The sequence below is a fragment of the Penicillium mononematosum genome (genome assembly GCF_028829835.1).
Source record: "Penicillium mononematosum strain IBT 11891 chromosome Unknown utg000003l:1.0-8172316.0:1.0-8177699.0, whole genome shotgun sequence".
Lineage (NCBI taxonomy): Eukaryota > Fungi > Ascomycota > Eurotiomycetes > Eurotiales > Aspergillaceae > Penicillium > Penicillium mononematosum.
In genome coordinates, this window is record NW_026643273.1 from 7,356,168 (window position 1) to 7,370,905 (window position 14,738).

Genomic DNA, 14,738 nt, shown 5'->3' on the forward strand with positions numbered 1-14,738 from the left:
CATCACACTTGAAAACGCCGGCAACATGGCTGAGAAGCTTACCGTCGTTATTGTTGGGGCCGGCTTCTGCGGTCTCACCGCCGCAGTTGAGTGCAAGCTGAAGGGCATGAACCCCATCCTGTTGGAGGCCTATCCGACCAGTCGTACCCAAGGAGATGTTCTTGATTTTATGCACAATGGCGGCCGACATCTCAATGCTTGGGATAACGGATCTGTTGGCGAGAAGCTCTTGAAGTCAGGTGTTCATACTGCAAAGACGCTCGACTACTACTCCAACAAGGGCGAGTTGCTCCTGGCCGAGCCATGGATCTTCCGTGACGAGCACTACCACACACAATATGCCGGGCACCGAGGACTGCAGCATCAAATCATCTCCGACTACGCTCAGTCCATTGGAGTCGATATGCGCTTCGGCCCAGGCTTCTCTGTGGTGGAGTACATCGATACCGAGACTGAGACTGGTGTCGTCACCAAGGACGGATCAAAGGTCCTCGGCGACGTTGTTCTTGGTTGTGATGGCCCTCGCTCGCTTGCCCGCACACAGGTGCTTGGACTGCCCGACAACAAGGTCAACAGCGGTTACGCAATCTACCGAGCCTGGTATGAGCTGACTGACGAGCATCGCAAAAACCCTCACATTCGCAAGCTCTGTAACCCGGATCAGGACCAGGCTGCCATGCTCTTTGGCGACAACATGCATTCCTTTATCTACACCTGGGGCAACGCAACGTACGTGTCCATTTCTCTTGGTGTAAGAATACATGTATCTAACTAGGTTCTCACAGGCAACTGGCTTGGGTTTTGACACACAAGGTGAGCAAGCATCTCTTGCAACCTCGCCCAGCGCAGGAGCTAACAGCTGAACTAGGATGAGCAAGACATTGGAGAGTCGTGGTCATTCCCTGGTGACCTCAACGAGGCCCTGAAGCATATCTCGGAGGGGGGATTCTCCGAGACCCTGAAGGAAGTGGCCCGTAACACACCTGAAGGCCGACTAGTCGACTACAAGCTCGTATGGCGGGACCCCATCGACACCTGGTTGTCCAAGTCCAGGAAGATTGCTGTCATGGGTGATGCCGCCCATTGCCATCTTCCCACATCAGCCCAAGGTGCTTGCCAGGCCGTCGAAGATGCTGTTGTCATGGTAAGTCTCCCTTCCCTGTGCTGTCGTTGATTCACCGTCGTGGCTAATCATTATTCCTATCATTCTAGGCCAATTGTCTGGAGAAGTCCAAGGGGGACGTCAAGCTTGGCCTTCAGGTCTTTGAGCGCATCCGTTACAACAGGTCGCATGTGATCCACATGTCGTCCATCTTGAACCGCGACGTGGCTCACGCTACCACCTGGACGCCCGAGCTGGCAGCACAGTTTGCTGACACTCTCTCCATCCCGCACGATGACTGGATTGTCGAGTATGACTGCAAGGCGGATACCGACAAGAACTTTGATCGCCTGGCTGAGGAGGTCAAGAGTGGAAAGCCTGGAACCCTGGAGGAGCTCAGTCTGCCGGCTGGCGGCTCGTTCAAGCCAATCCCAGAGCAACTCAAGCGGAAAGGAGAGGTGCTGGATACAATTACCATCGCAGAGGCCAAAGCCGTAGCTTCGATAAAGTAGTTCAACAAATGCAAGCAAATGCAATTATCTTTACCAAGCTAGTCCCGAGCGAGCCCTGCTCTAGGTTCCATATCGTGTGATCTGTGCATGCCTCTCCAGAGTTGCCTAAAGTATCAGCTACCTGCGGGCGAAACATTCTCTGTATTAGAAATGCTATCATCTTGTATCGGAATAATGCATTACTATTCTACTGCTCCTGTGGTGATCGATTGCCACGGCATAGCTCGCCCTGGAAGCTCAGCTTCACGTGGTAGAAGTGTCGTTGTGGTACCCCGCGTTTGACTAGCACACTCCAAGGACATAAAAAGCTGTAATATACCCGGATCGGCCGACTAGGAGCCAATCATGCTCGCTCACAATTTCTGCGCCGCAAACAACACAGCAGCCACCTGGGACAGACAGGATTAGTTCGGAGTGTGTACTACACCAGAGGCTGTGAACTCGTCAGCGCAGCATTGACACATGCTTTGCATCACACGAGATAAACTTTATGAGCTTCCAGTGATAAGTATGAGACGAGCATAAAGACATCAGGGGGCTGTTTATTTGCACGGTACGATATGAGATAAGTGGTGCCACTATGGATGCGCTAGCTCTTGTACAATGGTCATGATAAGACCTCTAAATATGGGCACGCGAGAGCTCCTTCGCTAATCTATAACCCCCGTTTTGGTCACCCTGTGTGCGCTGTAGTTGGATGACATGGCGAGCAGCCTCCATGCCAGCCTGGACAGCACCGTCGATCCAGCCGCGCCAGCCTTCGGACCAGTCGCCGCTCGCAAAGTGGACGTTTCCGTGGGACTTCTGGAGAGCGTCGATATATTTGGTTGTAAACCCTGGGCTCATGTAGCACCAAGTGCCCTTGGAGAATTCATCCTTGTTCCAATCGTGAGCGACCTATTTCCACAGGGTTAGCCAGATAATAATTTTCCGGGGCAAGAGCCGGATCAAAGCTTACGATGCGGCTTATAACTGCCTCATTCCGCTTTTCCTTGGGCAGGAGGTGTCTCAGTGCCTCCTTTACCTTGTCGAGATTATCGAGAGGAATACCGCTGGGCCCCGAAGGATCAGGCCCGAAAGCGACAAGGTGAGAGTTGTTGGCCGGGGTCAGATGGTCTCCGATAGCGCAGACCAGCCCCTTTCCCGGGGATGCAAAGGACGTCCAAGACAGGTAGTCAGGGCCATCAATGTCGAAATGGATCTTGTTGCAAAGATTGACCTGGCCTAGATGGGAGGCCTCAACCTTGGCTGCCGGAAGGGGCGGCGAGAACTCAACCGATGCCAAGACGTTGAGCGGGATGGTGGAGATGACGGACCGAGCCTTCCAGGACCTGCCATCCCGAGATGTAACGGTTACGGTACCATCGGCTTCTTCAACGCGAGAGACGGCAGTCTTGAAGCTGTAGGACAGGTTCCCCGAAGAGACTGCGTGCTCAAAGATCTTGCGGTGGAGGGCGCTGTTGCCTGACCTCAGTCGAGTGTGGAGCGCAATGTCGTTGAGGCCGGTGGGCTGATGCGAGCCGAGGACCCACCAGCGCAAGGCATTGAGAAGACCCATCTTGTCGAGCGAATTGCCACCCATCTGTATGAGGAGCGCCTCCAGCACAGCTATCTCCTCGGTGCTGAAGCGGTGCCTGATCTGGTCCAAACGATCCTTGCAGGATAGCTTGTCCCACTTGGCGGAGAGCTCAGGCGACTGCTTGGTGCCAAAGGGGTACTTCCAAGACTGACGCAGGTCATCGTCGTCCAGGTTGCAGAACGCACGCCATACACGGCCGAACATGGCTTCCTAGAGAGGTCGTTAGCACTTGATGTTCGCCAAACAGGCTAGATACTCCATCCTACCTCGTCAGCGTGGCTGAAGTTCTGCTGCCTCACGAGATCTGTAAGCGTAAAGTAGTCGTTTTTGGACCCGGGATTCTGGGTGACGATCCAGTCGTCCTGTAGACCGTAGAGGGAGATCTCGCGGTAGATGTGCGGCATATGCCAATGGACCCAAGTGCCGCCCATCTCGTAGTTGAAGCCATCAACTGTGGCGTGCCACGTCCGCCCTCCAAGCCTATCACGGCCTTCCACCAGAAGCGTCCTTTTGCCTAGTCACGGTCAGGCTTGAACGGCTCTTTTCCGTGTAAATTCAAACACCGACCTTGTGTGGCGAGATCGCGAGCGGCTATCAGCCCGGCGTAGCCAGCGCCAATGACGATCACGTCGTATGTTAGGCTCTCCTGCAACGAGGCAGCAAAGTGAGTCAGAGGCTCGACGGCGCCAATCGTGGGCAGGCCGTGGCGAACCCCCCCCGCCGCCGTCCAGGCGAAACCATCCTTGGTAATAGGCATGATAGATGCACTCAGAGAACAAAGTGGAATGGAATTGACGCTAAAGATAAAATCAACTAGCCGTCTCAGCAACGTGCACTCCTTCGGGCATAAGATTCATGATATTTATCTATCTAGTTAACCCTGCCAGCCCCAGGGCAATGTGGAATATCTCGAAGCGTACAAACGACGCCGCCCCATGACGGGACGTTCGCAATTGCACATCCGGAGTTCTGTACATGTTCCTCTCGCTGTAAAGGCCCATGCCCGCGGCATTAGCGGAAAAATAGATCCAATCAGAGTGACCTCGGGGCATAGGTCCACTTGAGCAGTCAGCGCGAATAGAACCAGCTAGTCCCGGCACCAGGGAACGCATCCGATAGTAAGTCCGGGCTCGTCTCATTGGCTGCGCGAGATGCACGTGACCGTACGAAGAAGTGGCGGCGAGGCCAGTTCCCTTCGTTGCTTGTTCCTCCTCGTTTGGGTTACACCGGCCGTGAGGATCATCGTACACCATGCCGGAAGCTACGACTCCGCTCACTCCCCTCTACGGAAGATATAGAAGAAAAGTCACGCTCGCGTGCGAGGCGTGCCGGAAGAAAAGGGTGAGTGGACAGCCGAGCGAGCCCGTTGTGCAATTTGATGTTAAATCCAAGTGTCTTTTTTTTCTTTACTGAACTTGAACTGAACCATTGCAGGCCAAGTGTAGTGGCACCTTTCCGTGTTTCTCTTGTACAAAGAACCAACGGACATGCAACTTTGACGATACAAATCGCGGGCGACGCGGGCCAAGGCCCCATTCCAACACCCAGATCCCCAAAGTGACTCGAGAGCTCGCACCAGGGCCTCCAAGAAGGACCTCTACAGAGAACTTGACCGAGAACCTGGCAGACAACTTGGCAGACAACTTGGCCGAGAACTTGGCCGAGAACTCGACCGAAAGACTCGCAGGCGCAAAGCCAACCGAGCCGGCCACGGCCGTCGTCGACGAGGACCAAAATGACGATGACTCCGACGAGGACAGCTTCGGCAGAGACGACATCCCCCCACCGTCGGCATGGCAGTCTGGCTTACAGCTGATACTGCTTGATGAAGCAACTCCTGCGTCCGAGTATGCCGCATGCGCCACCTCGCCATGGTTCGCCGCAATGCTAACCATGACTCTCTTCAAGATGCTGGGACATCCCAAACGTCGACCTGATGGCCCATCTCGTCGAGCTGTTCTGTAAGCGCGCGAATGCACTCTTGAGGTTCCTCCTGCCTCCGGCCGACCTACTAGACAAGGTTGCCCTGGGCCTCTGTCCGCGCAGCTTACTGCTGGCGGTGTGCGCGTGCAGCGTCCGATTCTCCGTTCACAAGGCCGCTCGGGGGCCGTCAACACACAGGCTCGATGAGCAGCTCGAGCAGCGCGCGAGAGCTCAGCTTGCCGTCTCGTGCCCCCTCGGGCAAGACCTCGGCGAGCTGCAGTCGTACTGCGTTCTAATTGAGTACGCCGCCAGCAGAGGCAACGGCAGGCGTGCCTGGGTTGATATCGGTTGGTGACGCCCCAGCCCCCATCGACATTGACATACCAAAGGATTGTGGCTAACGGGCACTCCATGCATAGCTATTGCTCGGAGCATGCTGCAGATCGCTAGAGCAAGAGCCAACATGAGCACCCAAGAGCTTCAGGCGCTGGATCGCGTTCAGCGGTATCTCGACATCGTCGAGGCGTCTCACTGCATCGGCCAAGTGACCCTCCAGCCACCCTACGGAATCTGGGATGCCCAAAGGAAATTGAGTCTCCAAGACTCTCACGAGAACGAGTCATTATCGCGGTTTCTCGAGTTACTGCACATATTCACCCGCATACAGGGGCTCTGCTCGATATCATTTTTCAATCATGACCCACCGCCATGGAGTATAGACTCGGCATTCCGAGGCATACAGTCTGAGCTGGAAAGGATTCTTCTTCACTGGCCTGATCAGTTCCGAACAACCACAAGCAGCCCGCCGGACTGGTCGAGAGACAATGATGCCGAGAGTGCCTTGTGTTCTCTTATATGGCATTGCTGCGTCATCGTCCTTAATCGAACATTCTTGCCGATCCCTCAGATTGCGGAGGCGGATGGTAGAAATTCGCAAGGCACCAGGAAATGCGTCTGTTTCCCTGGGGCGCCGGGGCTCTTCCTCGAGGAGAGGATCCATCGGTGCAAGGCGAGTGCCGCGGCGATATGCAACATCTGCAGTGATCTTATTGCTAGCGGTGACTTCTTTTACGTGAGTTTCCGATATCACTTATCTTCTCTCCTAAAAGGGGTGAGCGGCTTACTGATCATGGCGAAGAACGCCTTGTGGGTTGGCTATGCCTGTATGCAGAGTGCAGTGGTCTTGATAAATCAATTACAGATGTCTCCTCAACCACACGATCCTCTCATTGCGAATAACCTCAGATTTATGTTCATCGTGTTGGGAGCAGTGAGCAAATTCTATGCTCCGGCGCATGATTGGGTGAGTGTTCCTATTTCGTAGCATATCGTGTGTATCAAATTTCACGTTGTGCATAATTCGGCTGGCTGACACCATATCGAGATCGATGTCTTATTCCGCATTTACGATATCAACACAAGCTTGAAGCATGTATCCAGTACATGCAAAGAAGCTTTCCTAAGTTATTATAACCGATATACTAACATCAAGGAGCCCGGTTTCGTTCCGCTCGACCCAACAATTAATGTCCCACCACAAGTTCAGCCACCGCAGGAGTGGAATCCATTAGAAGTTCAACCATCTACCAGGACAGCAGTTGCCCAGGTACAGAACGATACGTTGCACGATGAGGAGGACTGGCTTCGGGACTACGCAAGGCGCCTCTCAGAAGACATCAGCATGGATGGCGAAGAGCGGGCGAGAGCCGACCAAGCAGGCGGCGGACCCGTGATACTTTCATACGGCCAAGAGACGAGCAACGCGCAAATGCCTGTTATGGCGAATAACTCGGTGGAAATGGCTGATACATCCATGACTGGAACGGCCATGCCGCATCCTGCAATGGAAGTTGGGCAGACAGTTGAAGGGTGGAACGACGCATGGCTGGGGTTACCGCAAGGCATGCTTCCGATGGGCGACTTTGATAGTGACAATGGTGATTACGGCGCGAAGCTGTTGGAGCAGCTGATGATTGACAGCCATGAGATATGGATGGATATGCTACAGAATCACGGGGCTGATGAGAGTATACCACTCACGCAGTAAGGATTCATAATATAAATACCCAAGAGTAATAACTAACATAAATCTTAATGATCTGCTAACTACGCTCGTTGTGACTACACAACTAAGCTTTCAAATCCCTTTGGTTGAATCCTGGTAATGGTTAAGAAACCGGGTTTATATAGACAGATAACTATTTGTTGGGACAGGCATGCCTACTCAACTTTATCGAGTACATCCAGCATCTCTGCGCGATTCAACAACACAGGGTTCGCGGTTCCTGCCAATCTAGCCTAGAGACAACGTAATAGGACACTCTCAAGACCTTCAATCGTCCGCAACCTCGACTCGCATCTATCGCTAGATGTCATTGCAGCAAAAACACATCGAACAACCCGAGTGCCGTGTGCGGACACGTCTGGGAGGTCGAGTGGACTTGGAAAAAAGGGGGTCATGGGACCGGCCCGACTCTGAATTTCGATAGAGCGACAAAAAGGGGAGAGTTTGGGAGTGGAGTGCAGGAAAAACATATCACTGGTGAAGTGCAAAAGGAATAATCCAACCAATACAGTAGCAAGAGGCCCGGTTTCGCGTTCGATATACGTACCATCTCCGTATCATGCCTCACTGCCCTTGCCTCCAGTCTGGTCCAGCCATATCTTCGCCCCGCAGAGTTTGTCCGCTAACCTGTGAGTTCTATCCGGGATACCGGGTCTACTTGCGGGGTAGCAAGGTAACCCCAGATTGCCCGCTTCAAGAGTCGAGATTGTGTATAATAGCACGGCACGAGTAGAAAAATAGTCAACTTAACTTCCGTGGGTACAACAAACCTTGAGTCTTTGCAACACGCAATCTGCTCAACCATACCTCATACATCGCTGAACTTCATTCAGACGGAGTTGACTATATCCGTCCCTTACCTACGAAGCCTCGCCCTTCAACCAACCGAGAATGGATGAAATCCCCTCAAAAGAGAAAGGCGTTAGTCATGGGACCAACCACAAAGATGAACTCCAGCTCGAAGCTACCTTTGGCATTCACCAGGAGATGAAACGCAACTTCAGTCTCTGGTCGTTGCTGTTCATGTGCTGCTGTACCAGCACAACCTGGGAAGCCTTGGCCTCGACCATGACACAGGCCCTCAGTTCAGGAGGCAGTTCCAGCATGGTCTGGGGTTTCTTCGTCTCGGCCATCGGCGCCTTTCTGCTCTCTCTCTGCCTTGGTGAATTCTCAAGCCGAATCCCAACAGCCGGCGGGCAGTATCACTATGCTGCTGAACTCTGCCCGCCAAAGGCCCGACGCGTTGTGTCATGGTTTGCCGGATGGAACACCCTCTGGGGCTGGATTCTCATCACTCTTGCCGGAAACTTCGCCAACGCTATGCAGCTGCAGGCATATTTGATTCTGTTTGCGCCTGGCTATGAGCATGAGCGATGGCACACGTCCCTGGTAAGACTCGGCAACGCTTCAATGGTCAAAGAATGTCCACTAAGGACATGAACAGATTTTGATTGCTCTGACGACGTTGTACCTCGCGGGCACTTCGATCAGCAACAAAGTGCTATACTACACTACCTTTTGGGGCATCACCTTTCACATTATTGGCTATTTCCTGACCATCATATATTTGCTCGTCTCTGTCAAGGAGAAACAGACTGCGAAATGGGTTTTCACCGATCAAACTAATTACTCCGGCTGGAACAGTGGAGTAAGTCGACACGAAAATCCTCATCCAACATGAAAATGCTGACAGGCCTGTAGATTGCGTGGTCAATCGGAATCATGAGCAGTGCTCTCAGTCAGATTGGATGGGATGCATCGACGCACATGAGTGAGGAAATGAAGGACGCTGCCCGCGATCTCCCACGGACCAGTAGGTGCCTCAAGGCCAACAGCATAAGTCCGAGTCCCCCGCCCACTAACGCCATGCAGTGTATGGCGCCGTGCTCATCACAGGTCTGACAACGTTTCCATGGGTCATTGCTCTCATGTTTTGCATGGAGGACATCGGAAGCGTTGTCAACGGACCGGCCGGAGCAATGAGCCCCTTGGTCCAGCTCATCTACAACGTCTCTGGTGGCAACATGGCTGTCACCTTGGGTGTGACTATCCCCACTCTGGCACTCAACGTTGTTTCCGCAGGCCCAGCCTGCCTTGCTGCGACATCTCGCCTGACGTGGTCTTTCGCAAGAGAAGGCGGCCTGCCCAGCTTTCTGGCCAAGATTCACCCGAAGCTGAACCTCCCGCTGAACGCAATCATGTTCGACTGGTTGCTCGTTACTCTGCTTTCTTTGATATACATTGGCAATGAGACCGCCTTCTACGGACTCAACTCTGGCGTTACCGTTGTTGTTATCCTCTCTTACGCGTTGCCCATTTTCTTGCACATTGTGTATGGGACCCAGCACTGTAACCTTCCGGCGGGACCTTTTACGCTTGGAAAACTGAGCATTCCCATCAACTATGTCGCTCTGATTTGGGCCACCTATTTGATCATCTTCTTGTCTTTCCCCAGTCGTCTACCAGTCACGGCCGTCAACATGAATGTAAATTCCCATCATTTCCACCGCAAGGCTGAGACTAACAGTTGTCCCAGTACACATGCCTGGTTCTGGCTGCCGGCATAGTCATACCAGCAGGCCTGTGGTTTGCTTATGGAAACAACAGGTATTTGGGTGTGGTGCATGAAGTCTCCGGCTCACGCGAAGCATCCAACCTATCACACCATCCTGAAGTCCACTATGCAGATGCGAAGGCGGCGGAATACATTGAGAATAACAACCTCAAGTCGGAGATTTCCTGATTCCAAATGTGTCTGACCAAGAGTCAAGCGTCAAAAGCTCGACCAGAAGGTGGGTGACGCTACTTTGGGGATACAAGTAGCCACGGGATGGGATCAGAATGGCATTTCTCTTGACTTCTTTATGAGAAACTAAAGGGCGTGCTGGCCATATTTTCAGTTACTTTAGTTTCAGTTCACGCCCACTAATCCAGTTGCTGAGGCTCCAAGAATTATTGGAACCATGCTTAGTCCATTGCCACTCTGGCACACTAGAGTTACAATGACGAATACGTAATGGCAAAGTTCTACCATCTTCTAACCTTCTATAGCTGCGGCCCAGATGACCTAGATGACTTGGGATAGGAACGGACTTGTCCAGGGCTAGGTACATGAGACGGGCTTGAATGGATACTTCTGTATCAAGCTACTGGACGATAGGATAAACTCATGTTAGAAAAGAATGGATTGCCAAGTAAGTAGTGATAGTGGAGCAGCCGTGGCGCTATGCAATGGTCAATAAATAGTAACTCAGAAGGCGCCAGTGCGCTCCTGAGGATTGCCCATTATCGATGTAACCAAAGCCATCAAGCGCCAAGTCATTGCAAGAAATTGTCGGTGTCCAACCTCGCCGTGCTTCTAACTTTGCTTTAGCCTTCCTTGATTCCTGTTACAGTCTCGACATGTTCTTTTTTCAAATGCGCCCGTCGCACAAATAAGCCAGAGACAAGCGCACAGCCGGCTACACAGGTGTACATGATAAACATGTGATTCAGGCTCCAAGCGAATGCATTCTTCACGGCCAGCACCTGCATAGAATCAGTCAGTTGCTTTGAAAGATCTATATTGGCAGCTGCCTCCTTCCCAGAGAGACGTTCAAGGATGTCCGCAGGCAATCCTGCTGATTCCAGGCTGTCATGTTGTTTTTGCATCGATTCGTTGAAAACGACGCCACCGATGATGATTGAGACGGCTAGCGCGACGCAACGTGTAAACGAAAACGTGGAGATGGCGGAGGCAATGTCTTGCTGGGACACCGAAGTTTGGATGGCGATGATAGGGGGGCTCTACAAGGAGGCCGCTGCCAAGTCCAAACAAGATCTGGCAGCTAATAAGTTTGACTGTCGAGGTGTTCTCATTGAACGAGATAAAGGAGCCTGCACCCGCGCAAAGGATAATCGAGCCAACCCAGATGAGTTCCAGGAACTGACCAGTCGTGCTGATGATGACGCCGGAGATAAGACCGCCCGTAGCTGTACTGATCAGCAGTGGGAGAAGTAGAATTCCCGATCTCAAAGGGGGGGGCCTGGAGGACGGATTGGAGAAAGAGAGGCATGAAGTAATCCCCACCCATCAAGCACTTGAAAAAGATGCTTCCTGTCAGAATGAATAGATAACAGTCACGAGATTCGGGTATGTACGTACCAGGCCGTGAAAGAGCCCAACACAACAGCAAGCGACATTACTGCGGCTCTTGAACAGTCCCAGCGGTATGATGGGATATTTGGCCAGTCGAGATTCGCTATACGCAAAAGCGAAAATAAATGCTCCGCCAATGGTAACCATGGCGATCACCGTGGGAGAGTCCCAGGACAGAATGGGGCCAAAATTGAGTCCGAGCAGGATGAGGACCGCAAACCCGAGGAAGGTAAAGATTCCACACCAATCGATTGCCTTTAGTCCAGTCGACCACGAGGTTTTCTCATGTTTGAGATCGAAGCAGAACAGAAGAAGAATGAAGGCTGTGCCGGCGATTGGCAAGTTTATCCAGAAACAAAACCGCCATGAGACCAAGCTTGCAAAGACACCACCAAGTATAGGACCGACACCGCCAGCAAGAGCCCAGACAAATTCGCACAAGCCCATGAAGAAGCTTCGACGGCGCATGCTGAACATGTCGCTGATGCTAATATGTACAAGCAGGAAGATGGCTCCGCCACCTGAGCCTTGAATTGCTCTCCCGGTAATCAGAGTCTGCATGGTGCGAGCAGTTGCGCAGATGATCGAGCTCACAAAGAAGATGGCTATGGCGGTGAGCAGGACTATCTTGCGCCCAACGATGTCCGATACCTTTGCCCAGACGGGGCCACTAACGGAGTCGGCCAGGAGATATGCACCACCAATCCAGACATAACCGTTCGCCGACTTCAAGTCGTGGGTAATGACGGAGGCTGCCGTGGCGACAATAGTAGCATCTAAAGCAGAGACGAAGAGGGAGAGCTGATTTTAGTTAATAATGTCCTTCGCACGCCGATGTAGAGGCATACCAGAAGAGCAACCAGTATAGCGGTGCTTCGCCACTTGCCTCGTTGTTTTGCAGGCGGCTCTGGAAATGCCGATGGCAATGTGTCCGAGTGCGGGATATCATCACGGGGTTGAACGGGTGTGGCGTGGTACGCAGTATCTGGCATGTCGGCGCCTATTGAACGCTGGGATAATGGGGCCACATCCTGCTGAAGCTCATACGCCGACGGTTGATCCATCGAGCTTCCGCCTGAAAGGCCAAGGTACGTGGGACCCGAAGACTTACACAGGATTCTCAGTCGATATGCTCTGAATAGAACAACAAGGCTTTGAGCTCGATAAAACCGTAGAGCTAAGGGTAGGTATCGGAGCTTGCACGCTAGACGGAACTACAAGCAATTCGGGAGAAAGCGTAGGACGCGTGTTGCACCTCGATTCAATAGGCCATTGATGAAAGAAACAAGATTGCATCTGCATGATGAGAAGGAGTCCGTTACCTCCTAAAAGCCGCAAAACGGCGCAAAGACCAACCGACCGACCAGTGCCTCTCCCTGACAGGCAGTGGGCCAGAGTCTGCAAGGGTATCACACACCGACAATATTCGTCCGACCTCGGCTCGAGACTCTTTTCAGGATACGACGGGGTGAGTTTGATTTGAGCTATTGTGGGTCTGCGTGCCCCATTGGGGAAGTGCCAAAGGAATAATACGAAGCAGCCAATCCCATATTGTTCCAGTGGTGGTACCCCTTGTAAGAACACGGCCCTCATTAATATCCGTTAAGGCCTACGATACTAGAGATCTGGTGGATCACACTAGCAGAGGAAAAAATCGGGAAGAAGAGAGGTCGTAATGAATCTATGGAAAGCAGGCTGTATATAAAGCCTGCACTAACGAAGAAATGGCAAACTAGCAGAGGCTCAGTCTGCATACAAAGAGACAAAGACATCCTATGGATGTCAACAATATCCGGCAAGACCTGGCGCCTCGTTTAACCGGCAATTGACTCTCAAGAGGGACTGTGTGAGGAAGAGGTCTACATGGTGGACGTCGAAGTGCATGGTGCAATGTGAGATGGATTGTTGTTGAAGCTAAGAGCTAGACTAAAAAATCCGACAGACTGATTCTTACCAATTCAGTTTGGAAGAAAGGCTTTGACTGTGATCTCAAGATGCAAGCCCGGAAACACAAGAGCCTTGGCTTCTACGCCGGTCCAGACGGGCTTTGTGTTCTTCAAGTATTTCCTCGCTGTTGCCACAACAGTATCCCCAACTGCCTTTCCGTCTTTTGCAACCTCGAAACTCTGGATCTAAAACAGAAATGCGTCAGTTTGCTATGTGAATTCATGCGTAATAGATCATCTGGCCTCTGGGCTTCTCACCTCATACACGTACTCCCAAGCATCCTCCCCCAAGCCCGCAGCTTTCAAGCTCATCTCGACACTATGGAAGGCTTCGTCTATCTCGTCTTCCAGCTTATCCGGGATCGTACCGTCGGCTCTAATTCCGAGCTGGCCACCGACGGTGATGGCGCGTATATTGGGGGGGACGACGACTGCGTGGGAGATGCCAAAGGACTCGGCTGCCTCCTCGCCGCCGGGCCAGTTGACAAACCGGAACCCGTGCGCTACCAGCTTAGAGTCACCCATGTTTGTGGCAAGTAATAATTGCTTTATGCTCCGGGGCGCCCGCTAGTTGCCAAGTGGTTGGTGGCTGTGTCCACGTCTCGATTTCAGGCTATCAGTAACTCGTTCGAGGAAGGGGGGGGTGCTTGGTGTTATCTGGATAAAGCCAGTCGAGTGAAGACCAGCGTGGTTTTATGGTTACACTAAGCTAGCTAACCCTGCAGGCTAACGAACATGGCGCAGACTGCAAGTTTTTCCGCCCCATGGCTCGTGACTGACGTGTCAGGCATTTTGTACCCGATGCACAGCTTGCAATAATCCGACGGGCTGCCGATTCGCTCCTGTGCCGTGCACGTATACCTGCAACAACGTGAATTCCAGTTAGTTCAATCCTTCTGTCAGCTACCGAGTGAGTTGTCTACCCTCGATTATTCAGCTTACGCGAGGCTGGCACGGTTAGATATCTGGCGTAGATGAGGGTTGACAACCAACCTATCAGCCATTCACCAAATCCAATACGCAATTCAACTATGGCCACCTAAGGCTGTTCGTCACCATGCTGCAAGATGTATCTCTCTACTCGCTCGTCGGTGCATGCCTCGCTTGGGCCGTTTTCTACTTCCTGAGTGAGTAATCCGCGCCAGGCGTTTGAAACATTACTGGGCCGTTTGCCGCCAAATTCACCAATCTCTACTGACTTCTGGATGTGTCCAAAGGTCAAAACCACGTGTCTCTCAACAGGCTCCCACGACAGATATGGAGGTAACGTGCGCTTTGGGCCACCAGTCGTTAGCCTCTGCGATCTCAAGCATGTAAACCGAGTCTATGGGATAAAGGTTGGGTATGCAAACGTTTGTATTCTCCGAGTTAATTTTAATACGTATTCATATGTCCTACCTCATGATACCACCTAACCTAATACTCGGCTATAAGTATAACTTGCTCTACAAAAAGAATTAGGTCAGTATATTC

At 52.2% G+C, this 14,738-nt stretch overlaps 6 protein-coding genes across 6 annotated transcripts; 3 read left to right on the plus strand and 3 right to left on the minus strand.

Annotated features, from left to right (window-relative positions):
* Positions 1 to 25: 25 nt before the first annotated feature.
* On the plus strand, positions 26 to 1,614 carry N7519_007805 (salicylate hydroxylase; the record flags this gene model as incomplete). The annotated part of the gene is made up of 4 exons (XM_057294581.1): positions 26 to 729; positions 786 to 813; positions 869 to 1,144; positions 1,213 to 1,614. The coding sequence occupies 4 exons, from the start codon at positions 26 to 28 to the stop codon at positions 1,612 to 1,614; spliced, it is 1,410 nt and encodes a 469-aa protein (XP_057149392.1).
* Positions 1,615 to 2,235: 621 nt separating this feature from the next.
* On the minus strand, positions 2,236 to 3,950 carry N7519_007806 (flavin monoamine oxidase family protein; the record flags this gene model as incomplete). The annotated part of the gene is made up of 4 exons (XM_057294582.1): positions 2,236 to 2,511; positions 2,573 to 3,403; positions 3,460 to 3,707; positions 3,761 to 3,950. 4 exons carry the CDS (start codon positions 3,948 to 3,950, stop codon positions 2,236 to 2,238), a joined length of 1,545 nt encoding a protein of 514 aa, XP_057149393.1.
* Positions 3,951 to 4,444: 494 nt separating this feature from the next.
* N7519_007807 (uncharacterized protein) lies at positions 4,445 to 7,163 on the plus strand (the record flags this gene model as incomplete). The annotated part of the gene is made up of 6 exons (XM_057294583.1): positions 4,445 to 4,534; positions 4,628 to 5,040; positions 5,102 to 5,463; positions 5,536 to 6,188; positions 6,318 to 6,419; positions 6,501 to 7,163. 6 exons carry the CDS (start codon positions 4,445 to 4,447, stop codon positions 7,161 to 7,163), a joined length of 2,283 nt encoding a protein of 760 aa, XP_057149394.1.
* Positions 7,164 to 8,072: 909 nt separating this feature from the next.
* N7519_007808 (Amino acid/polyamine transporter I) lies at positions 8,073 to 9,924 on the plus strand (the record flags this gene model as incomplete). Its single annotated transcript, XM_057294584.1, has 5 exons — positions 8,073 to 8,570; positions 8,626 to 8,829; positions 8,883 to 8,994; positions 9,054 to 9,667; positions 9,718 to 9,924. 5 exons carry the CDS (start codon positions 8,073 to 8,075, stop codon positions 9,922 to 9,924), a joined length of 1,635 nt encoding a protein of 544 aa, XP_057149395.1.
* Positions 9,925 to 10,550: 626 nt separating this feature from the next.
* N7519_007809 (MFS transporter-like protein) lies at positions 10,551 to 12,383 on the minus strand (the record flags this gene model as incomplete). Its single annotated transcript, XM_057294585.1, has 4 exons — positions 10,551 to 10,967; positions 11,023 to 11,153; positions 11,367 to 12,120; positions 12,168 to 12,383. 4 exons carry the CDS (start codon positions 12,381 to 12,383, stop codon positions 10,551 to 10,553), a joined length of 1,518 nt encoding a protein of 505 aa, XP_057149396.1.
* An 894-nt stretch (positions 12,384 to 13,277) lies between these two features.
* On the minus strand, positions 13,278 to 13,790 carry N7519_007810 (Endoribonuclease L-PSP/chorismate mutase-like protein; the record flags this gene model as incomplete). The annotated part of the gene is made up of 2 exons (XM_057294586.1): positions 13,278 to 13,451; positions 13,524 to 13,790. 2 exons carry the CDS (start codon positions 13,788 to 13,790, stop codon positions 13,278 to 13,280), a joined length of 441 nt encoding a protein of 146 aa, XP_057149397.1.
* Between the last annotated feature and the right edge of the window lie 948 nt (positions 13,791 to 14,738).